Source organism: Caretta caretta, chromosome 1 (assembly GCF_965140235.1).
Source record: "Caretta caretta isolate rCarCar2 chromosome 1, rCarCar1.hap1, whole genome shotgun sequence".
NCBI lineage: Eukaryota > Metazoa > Chordata > Testudines > Cheloniidae > Caretta > Caretta caretta.
The window spans coordinates 192,930,852-192,941,317 of NC_134206.1; the positions used below are offsets into that span (position 1 = coordinate 192,930,852).

A 10,466-nucleotide genomic window follows, 5' to 3' on the forward strand; every position below is an offset into this window, starting at 1 on the left:
ACCAGGTTTAAAAGAGACGCTATTCCTAGGCCTTATTCCCAGCTCCGTTCCAAGGAGAAGTGGTACTCATATCCAGGACAACTTGCTAAGGAAGGCATCAATTTACATTCATGAATTTCCAACTGTAATTTCATCTGCCTTGTTGCTCTGTTGTGATCATTAAAAGGACACTATCAAGTAACTTTAGCCCCCAAATGTTTGGGACCGGAGGTGGGGGAGGGTGGTGTCTGTTGTTTTTTGGTGTTTTTTTTTTTTTATAGAGTTTTAACAGACTCCTGCAGCATGTTAATGCACCAAAATCAGACTATTGACATTAACTGAATAAGAATTAGAAACAAGCAGACTTAACTAGCTGCAATGGAGAGAGCAAGAAATGAACACATGGGTAAGTTACATCACTTAAGATGTAGATCACAGAAATTCTTTCAAAAGTATGAAGAGCTATTAGTAACAGGTAAGGATTTTTATTGACAAAAATTTGACTATAGTTTCTAAAAGCAAGTCAAATAAATAAGTACTTTGGGTTGGTTTTTTTTAACACGCATTTTGTTTTGTACTGTGATATACAAATAAGTTGATCCAAGTAAGCCTCAAGTATCTTATATTGTTAAATAAAGCACCCTAAGAATTGGGATTTTTAAAAGTCTCTTCAGGGATAATTTTTTTAATATATATTTTATATATTAAATTGGGTGAACGGCTTCAGCCAAAAAATGATAATAATAATAATTTTTTTGAAAAAAATTTAAAACTATTCATTTCAGTCCTTTTTAAAACAGCTGCTCACTTAAAAAAAAAAACCCTAATTTTTTCAAGGAAGCAAAAAATGTGGGGGGGCGAGAGGGGGGATGACACAAACCTGAAATGAAAAGCTGATAAAACATGGTTACAGTAAGAAAAGAAAAGAAAAGTAATTTTGGTTTGAAGCAAACTGATTTTTTTGCCCCTGATTCTTCAGTTCAGCCTCCCCAAAAACCAACACACACAAAAAAGGGGCAATTATTCATTAAGCTCTATTAAAAAGACTAGTACCCCAGCAGTGGATGGGTAAGGAAGAACTAAGAATTTGACAGACTTCTAACAACAGTCTTGCAGAAAAGAGTTCCCTAGGCAGGGACAATGGATCAGACGAACAATCTGTCTAGTCCAGTACACTGTTTCAGGCAGTAACCAGTACTAGATGATTCAGAAGAAAGTGTACAATGTCCCTAAAAGTAAGTTTCTTCCCATATCTGTCCGATAGGAATTGGCTTATGCCCTGAAGCAGAAATATTATGTTTGCTTTCTGTTCATTTTCGGCTTAACATACCCATAGTTGCTTTCACCCATGTAAATTGAAAATGTAAAATCTTGGCCTCAATTATGCCTAGATAACCTAGAAAAACCTTATGGCTTATTATTGCAAACAGGAAAGATGAAGATAAAACCCAGTTAAGACTGTTTTCAGAGGTGAAAGTAAGCCAATATGGTAAGAAAGTGTCAACCATACTGGCTGGGCTGCTGATGGGCGGGTGAGGTGCAAAAGGGGAAGCTGCCCTGGGACTCTGGCAGCGATTTAAAGGGCCCGGGGCTCCCAGCCGTCGCTGCTGCTACCGCACCTGGAGCCGGAGCCCCGGGCGACGCAGGCCAGGCAGCGCTGAAAGGCTGGCTGAGGGATTTTGGCCCCAGCCCTGCCACTTCCGCCTTGCCCAGGACCCCAGCCATCCTGTGTACCAGTAAGTCATTTAAGTTACTTTCACGCCCGGCTATTTAGATATTTTAAGTCCTCCAGGGAAGAAGCCATCTCTTACAACGTGGTTGTACAACTCCTACCCTGTTTAACTCCTGATCCACACCTCCAGGAGCTACTAGAATATAAACAATATATTAAAGAGTGAGTCCCACAGATCAATGATACACTGTCAATGTTTTCAGTATTTTGGACACACCTGTTCCTGTGTGTATTTTACAAACGTCAAGAACCGTGACAAAAGAACCACTTGTTTTATATTTGAGGCAAAGACAGCCAACTAAAGTTGCAAGTGAAACTAAATGAGGCCAGGTCAAGAAGTGTACCAATATTGGTTTGTTTCTGACTTCCAATCTCCCCTACCTCTTGGAAATATTGTGAAGTATTCTAATTAATTCGACACCTTGTATGAAAACCATACAGCTTATTTTCAATTTTACTGTTGAATCCAGTAGTTGTATGGGAGCCTCAAAATAATAGAATCTCCTTCTCTTCCACTTAAGCTCTTAGTTAACTTGTCACTTTTCTTACTTAAGAAGATGCATGACTTCTCCCCAAAGACCGTTGATTAAACGAAATATATTCTGATAGACAACACCATCTTGACAACTGGCATCTGCAATGAAAAGCTATCGATCCCTTGTCAAAGAGATCCAGACCCTACGCCAACAGTTGACAGAATGCACAGTCTGAATAAAGCAGCCGGCTTGCACTGCAGTTTCCCTGAATGCTAATAGAGCAATTAACTCCGCTTGCACAGACTTAAAACTCAGTTTGGTTATTTGTATCCCACCATCATTTTCAATTAATGCAGAAAGGGTAAGCGAGCACATCTCCTAACGAAGCGCCCATTCGTCTCTTTGTGACATTCTAAGGACAAACGTAATCAGTTAATATTTATGCATCACTTACCTCGTATTGCGCCCACCAGTTGATTTTATTCTTGATTTCTCTGTTACTCATATGAAGTTACATATTTTCAACTGACTAGGTGCAGCAAAGCGAGCAATAACTTGAGCGAAAATGATTGGACATAAAGAAAGCAAAATTCTGTCCTGTACAGGGTCTGAGACCTCATCTGAACCCTGGTGTAGTCACAACATTACACCTGTGTGTGATGGGGCATCTTCCCCCACTGCCAGAAAAGGGGTTAAAAGCAGCCCTAGGGAGGCTGCGCAGGAGGCAGCCAGTCACAGAAGGGCTTATAGGAGCAGCCAGTCAGGGCCAGGCTGGCCCATAAAAGGAGGGCTGCAGAACAGAGTAGTTTCAGTCACTCCCTGGAGCTTGAAAAGGGAGGAGGCGAAGGACAGCAAGCACCCTGGACCAAGCAGTGCGGCAGGCAGAGACCCAGAGAGCTAAAGGCAGCTCCTGGCAGGCTACTGGGATCTGCAGACTGAGACCCTAATACAAGAGCAAAAAGGGTACTGGAGCCATTGAAGGAAGTGGCTAGACTGTGGGCTGCAGTTTGCCACTGAAGGAAGTGGCTAGACAGTAGACTGCAGTTTCCCCTGAAAGGGGGGAAACAGAGTGTGGCACAGCCAGAGGGCAGTGTCACTGAAGAGGATGCCTCAGTCCTGGGAGTGATGTGAGTCCAGGAGCAGAGGGGACAGCAGGTGAGACACCACTGGAAGAGGGCGCAGTGCCAATTCCCCAGATAGCCAGTAGGAGGCTCCGCAGTGGTGAGTCACGCTCCATCACACCTTGCTACGGGATTTGCTGCGTTTTCCAAAACATAAGAGTGGGATTTTCCAAGGAGCTCAGCATTGCCATGACACCAGCTCAGTGAAGTCAATGATAAAATTCCCACTCACTTCACAAGAAGAATGTGAGTGCTTTTGAGAAGTCCCCTATAAGATACTATTCACACTGCCTATCAAAGCCTTTCTGTTCTTTCATCTAGTGAAGATGTGCTGACACACAAGCTCAAGCTCTTTCTATTCAATTGCACAAGTTTAGAAAGGTCAGGCCTGGTTGGAACTTCAATAGGAGACATGCCAAGAACATCCATAAGCTACAGAGTGTGGATATCAGTGATTTATTGTAGGGGACTCCCTCCTGGTAAATCAGTACCCCAGACTGGTGTTGGGAGGCACTATTCTGCTCACACATCCATCACTTGTCAGAAATGAGGTTGCAAATAAGGCCCTAATAAATGTGTGATATTGCAGATCGTGCTATACTAAGTTTGCACCACAGTTTTGACAGTGGGAGCCCCCTGCCATCAGCGCTGCACATGGTGGGGTTCCTGTTATCAGCTTTTCCAACTCTGTCGACCAACAGGTCCCCAGTAAACTCTGAATTGCCTTTTCCTTCAACCCCTTTTCCTTCACCTTCTTTTTGTTTTCTTTGTGTACTCCTATTAGGGTGATGGGCACAGTATAAAATCCTATATAGAAGGGAGCTTGTTTCCACTTTAGAATTTAAGGTCCTTGCTTCATTGTTTCAGCTTAAAGAATTTGACAAGATCCTGGGAGCACTTACCCATAGGTTTCAAGGCCAGAAGGGACCACAGTCTGACCATCTGCCATAGGACAACACCAGCCATAAGTCTTCCCTGAATGAATGGTGAAAATCACATAAGGATAAACCAAAGCAACAGCTCTGCCAGCTTGAAATCCAGGAATAGGCTGAGATTTTATACAGAACGCCCCAAACGTTCTCCTCCCCCCCACAGGTTTCAGCCTCCTGATGTTGCCATCCAAGTGCTCTACAGTTATTTCCCTCAGCTTCCACAGCAGGGAAGAACTCTTCACTTTCGTTTTCTGCTGTCGGGGTGCGAGGGAGAGGCCACACAGCCTGCCATCAGCTTCCCTCAGGAATGCTGTGAGCCACATATATATTACACCAGAGTCAGTGTCCACAGTTCAAGAAGGAGGTTGATAAATTGGAGAAGGTCAGAGAAGACCTTTGAGAATGACTAAAGGATTGGAAAATATGCTTTATACCGATAAAGCTAAACAGATAGACTCAAGGAGCTTAATCAGAGAAAAGGTTATTGGGGACTTGATCAGCCTTTAAAGCCCAAATCCACAAGTGAGCTTCAAGTCAATGGAAGGTTGGAGCCTAAATTCCTTTGTGGATAGTCCATGTAAGCCTATGTACCTACATGGAGAACAGAAATCAGCTAATACAGGAAAAGTCAGTCTGGCAGAGAAAGATGTAACAAGAACCAATGGCTGGACACTGAAGCTAGACAAATTCAGACTAGAAATAAGGCACACATTTTTAACAACTTTGCAAGGGCTGTGGTGGATACTCCATTACTGGGAATCCTTAAAATCAAGATTTTTCTTAAACAAACAAACAACCCATCCAAACAAACAACTCTGTGTATACTCTAATTCATAGAGTAATTAATCCAGGTAAATCTTATGGCCTGTGTTATGCAGGAGGTCAGACTCGATGATCACAGTAGTCCCTTCTGGCTTTGTAATCCATAAAGATATGAACCCCACCTGAAAAGAAGTAGGTAGGGAGAAAATCTTGATAGAGTTTTGGCTAAATTACATATGGTAGCCACCCTTCCCCCAACCACCAGCAGCACCTTCTTGTGAGGTAAGCAGGGTGATCAGAGGCTATTTTTGGCTGGATGTAAAACACTGACATATAGGACCTAGGGCTGGGGAAGTGTAAAAAGAGTGGGAGGGAAAGTAGCCAGTTCTGTACTTTTCACATGTTATGTACGTTTACCTCTTGTCAGTCTATTCCTATTTCTCTCTGGTCTGCTTATATAATGACCTCTGCAACACGTGGACCATCTTAAAATGTGTTTGTACAGGACAAAGCAGGCTGGGGCTGAGACCCAGTTGGTGCCTAAAGGCTAGGCTACCATAGTAGAAATATAGTAGTTCTCATGCTGTTACCCAGTGCTATTGTGTTTGAAGTTCTAGACCTTAAGAATCATATTTCCATTTGTATTAACTTTGTTACAGTTTTATCAAAGTTCATGCCAACGTTGCTATTTGTATTATACTTTGTGAAACATTTAAGCAGTGACCCACAATATGGCCTCAGTTGCTTGACAGTTGATCTGGAAACCAGGTAATGGGAGTTAAAGTTCATGTCTGTTACCTTCTGTAGAAGCTATAGTTCACGGATGGAAAATGTCCCTTTCCCCCCTTCCACACAGTCTCTATAGGCGAATCCACTGTTTCTGCTCACCGACAAGTTCAGATCCCTCAAATATTCCATTTCCAGCAACAGTGGTTCTTTACCCAACTCTACAAACGGCTTTTCTCAACAGAACCATTTGTTTGCTTCTCCGCTGGCAAAGCCATTGCAGTGTCACAGAAACACCAACTGGGAATGGGATCATTTTGTTCTCGGCAGAAGATGGTGCATTTCTCATCAGCAGGGCAAGTTTTCTGTTTCCTTACACATCCTTCTGATCTAAACAGGATTTTACCCTCCTTCAGAACCTGGGTGTCGTATATGGTGTTCTATTTTTCCTTTAGCTAGCCAAACAAGAAGAGACCACCAGGAGACAGTGATTTAATCAGACACTTTCCAGATTGGGGAAATCAGGTAGCATGGAAGAGATCCCCCACAAGGAAAGTCTTAATCTCTCACTCACATGATCTCATCCCCCCACCCCAAGAGAACTATTATGGACTGGGAACACCAAGGACCTCCACCACACACACTGTCTTCTGCTGGAGTAGATGCGTTGTTGGTGTCCACTCAGGGAAGCATGCTCTCTGTACATTCAGGTAGGTGTCAGTTACCACTAGATCACCATTTCAAGCTTTGCTTCCACACTATGAGGGCTAGAAAATGTCCAAAAAGGCAAAGGCAATTCATCTTCCTCTAGGAGCTGGGGTTTTATGCACGGGCCTATAATGCTTCTGTCATAGAGAGACACATACATCCCAAACAGTCTGTATCTCAGTATTTTCATCCTCACTAGATGACATACTACATGTTTATACTGAAAATGTTTGTTGGAAATGAGAGTTTTGATCAAAGCCACAAATGAGATTGGAAATGGTTGGAAACCCTTCAAATATTCTAGGATAGCAGAAGAGGCTTACCTATATAATATCTGACCATTTTAAGTTTCCATTACTAGAGTTTCCCCTCCATAAATGCAGCTGGACCCTCCCTCTTCTAACAGAATACTAGTAAACCCATTGCTCACCCCTGGGGGTTTTCGGCATGTGTGTCAAGCTAAATAAAGCTGTAATTATGTTGATTTTTGTTAGCTAGACCAGATGAGACCAATATATACCAATAAATGCTTCATTTTACACAAGAGCTATTGATGAACCCACGCCTACCGTGGAATGCCAGGATAGTCAGTAGGGCCCCAATCCTGCAACAACTTCCATATATGTGTAAAACAAAGCACTTGAATACTATCATTGAAGTCTACGGGGCTACTCGTGTGCATAAAACTAAGCATATACCTAAGTCTTGGCAGGCTCAGAATCTAGAAGAGGAGGGTACCCAGCACCTTGCAAAATTATGACTTTGGCTAAGAAAATATTGAACAGTACACAACAGTGGTTTGCATTTCCAGGCACTACCTAGGCTGCATGCTAAAGCTGTACCTTGCAGGGCTGGTTCTTTCTAGTCATAGTTAATTTACACAGCTCACTCCTCCTCCTCCTTTCCCCCCCCCCCCCCCCCCCGCCCTTTACCAAGTTCTTATCCTGGCAATAATCAGTCAGGAAGCAAGTTGAACTAACAAAGATATTTACAAGCCACATTGTAAGAAACTTTATTTTGTCAGCATTTCCAACAATCATGCTGCGTACTGAATGCTGCTTCTGACAATTCTCTCTGGGGCACACACTTACATACAGACACATGGTCCTCACTGTATTTTGCAGGATATTCTTCCCTGCTCAAACTGTATATGCAACCAGGTCGATGGAAGAATTCGGCCTAACTACTGGCTCAAGGAGGCCCTTCTGACATAGGAAGCATCTACTCTACAGCTACCTAGCTGTGCTGCTGTAGTGTAGACATATCCACCTAGCCCTTCATAGTTTTAGGGTAAAGCTAACCTAAAGCGATTATTTAACTACTTAAAATAGCTGGTTTTAGTTATTGGAAAATTTGTGGTTTTCCACTTTTCGTATGGATCTTGTGCCCAATTTTGTTCAGAAACTGAACAATAAATCTAGGAACTGTAGCGTAGACATCATTATAGAGCATTCTCTACATCATGAACCGTTAGCTGTGGACAGATAATCCAGTTGATTTACCATTACCTACACAAAGTGTTTATCTTGTGCATTTCATTTAGCCCTGTCAGTAAAAGTAACCTAAGCAGTTTCACTTACGTTTATAGATTGCTATAGTTGAGAACGCAGAAGCAATGCAAACTAACACGCCAAGGAATTGTATTAATTTTTAAAATATGTTTTAGAACATTTGTGTTTTTAAGATTAAGATACACTATTTATGTCTGAAGCCCAGATTGAGCTGTGTCCATTTAAACAGATGTCATATCAAACAGGGAACTGCATCATTTTCTTAGTGCAGACCTACTGAAAATAAAGCTGTTACTTCCAGAAAATATTAACTACATTTAGAAATAAAAATTCAGTTTTGCAGATCTGATTGGCTTTGCAATTCATTTCATAGAGCCAGTACACAGTCTTACTAAAACCAAACAATACTCAGAGCAATGAAATCTCATTGTTCCATACTTTGAAACAAAAGGAGGCTGCCTTTATACTTGGCAGAAGGACCCCAAGACCATCACTTCTTCAATTAAATACACCCTAGGCCCATTTATCTGCATCTAACAATCCAATTTGTCTGCAACAGGAGCTCGATAGAGAGCAACTGCAGAATACAATTCTTAAGGGACTCATCATAGAGAATGCCATTTCAAATACAGAACATATTCTACCATTAAATGAGATACACACATGCTGTCCACAACAGTGATTTTACATCATAGTTGTGGGATGGCCATAATTAGAATCATAGAATATCAGGATTGGAAGGGACCTCAGGAGGTCATCTAGCCCTGCTCAAAGCAGGACCAGTCCCCAATTTTTGCCCCAAATCCCTAAATGGCCCCCTCAAGGACTGAACTCACAACCCTGGGTTTAGCAGGCCAATGCTCAAACCACTGAGCTATCCCATTAAAGAATTCATGCTTAAAAAATACATCATGCATCTAAAAATGAAATTCATTATAGTTCTAAAGAGCTGATTTCCAGTATGACTCGTTTGATGATCGCTCTTTGGAAAGCATTAGTAATGAACATGTTCAACCGGAGCTGATCATTTTGTTTTCAGTCCTCACACTCCAGGAAAATAGTCAAAATACTGTACGTTACAATAAAGGATGTAATCATTCCGCTTATTGGGAATCATTTGGTAACAATAATGGCTCAGAATCCAGTTAGCATAAAAACCTACTTCAATGATTTCCTTAATTCATTTGACTGCTGTTTATTCACAGGAAGTTGATAGGAGTTACATTTATGATTCCACAAACACATAGTCTAAAGCACGGTGTATTTTACATTCATGGGGAATCTCTTAGCCCAAAGCATTTCATATACTCTATATTTTCCATTCCACACTGCAACGCAGCTACATCTGATGGAACAGCTACAAGCCAGCCCAGGTCACAGAGTTGGAGGAGATCATCATATTTTTGGTCACAGACACTTAGGACTACGTATCACTTTTGCAAAACGTGCAACAGGAATTTTTTAATTTTTGGTGAGGCAAAACAGACAAACCCTTCATTTCAAAGTCTTTCTGAAAATCCCACAGAGAAAAGTGCCTTTCATCATTTGAGTTCCTCATAGAGGAAAGTAGAGTTAAATTTATCGGGGTCTGACACTATGATTCCGAAGAGCATAGGTCCTGTGAACTTGTTCCTTAAAACCACTAAAACTATCCTCTCCGATCAAATGCACTTCTGATAGTTGTGATACCATTTACATCTAGCATTTCAGGCCCTAACTTACCAAGTGCAAAACTCCTCAGACTCCCAGTGACTCCTGAGAGACCTGCAGAGTCTCTGCATCCTTTTATTTCATAAATTTCAGCTCTTAAGAGTTTTACCATGAGCAATACCACCACTGCTCCGAGTTGGAGTCACCCATCACCATCAAGCAAGCTCCTCAGTGGTAGGGACTGCACCAAGAAATGCCAAAAGAAGTAATGCCTATGGCTACTTTGAAGTATTCTCTGCACCCTCTTTCCCACTGAAAACAGACATCCATGTGTCAACACACTCAGGACTATTGCACTGCTAGCCCAATGCATTTCATACCCACTAGCCACAAATCATGCAAGCCAGGCAAAGTGAAAAATGGGTTCCAATTCCAAACCCCCTATTTAATATAAGAAACATGAAGCAATTAACTGCTTACAATAGCATGCAGACACACTCTCTGAGCAGGCATTAAGTTACTCACTGTCATCTCCCAGAGCATCTGGCTGATTAATTTCAACACAATACAATGCCTGTTAAGGGAAACAAGTCCTTGCCACTGAATAGATGTACTATATTTCATGGGATCTACAGATACACGGCTTGACACAGCCATGTTCCACACTGTGGTGGTCAGTAATCACTACAGGCCCAGCAATCCTCCATACTCACAACTACCTCTGACTAGCAGAATATGGGCTTCTGCAGCACCCCTTAGCCCCAGACTTCCTACCTGGGAAACTAAGCCACTTAAAGGTGCAGTTCCAAATATGCCCATAACAGAAAGTTCACAGAAGACCCAGGTTAACCACCCGTTCCACAAAATGA

The 10,466-nt window shown here is 42.0% G+C and overlaps 1 protein-coding gene across 1 annotated transcript in view; it reads right to left on the reverse strand.

The window, feature by feature from the left end:
- TMPRSS7 (transmembrane serine protease 7) overlaps nt 1-10,254 on the reverse strand; it is a 59,036-nt gene extending 48,782 nt beyond the window's left edge. The window contains exon 1 of the mRNA XM_048870416.2: nt 10,123-10,254. Within this exon, the coding sequence (XP_048726373.2) occupies nt 10,123-10,254 (132 nt within the window). The remainder of the gene's footprint in view (nt 1-10,122) is intronic.
- Nucleotides 10,255-10,466: the final 212 nt, after the last annotated feature.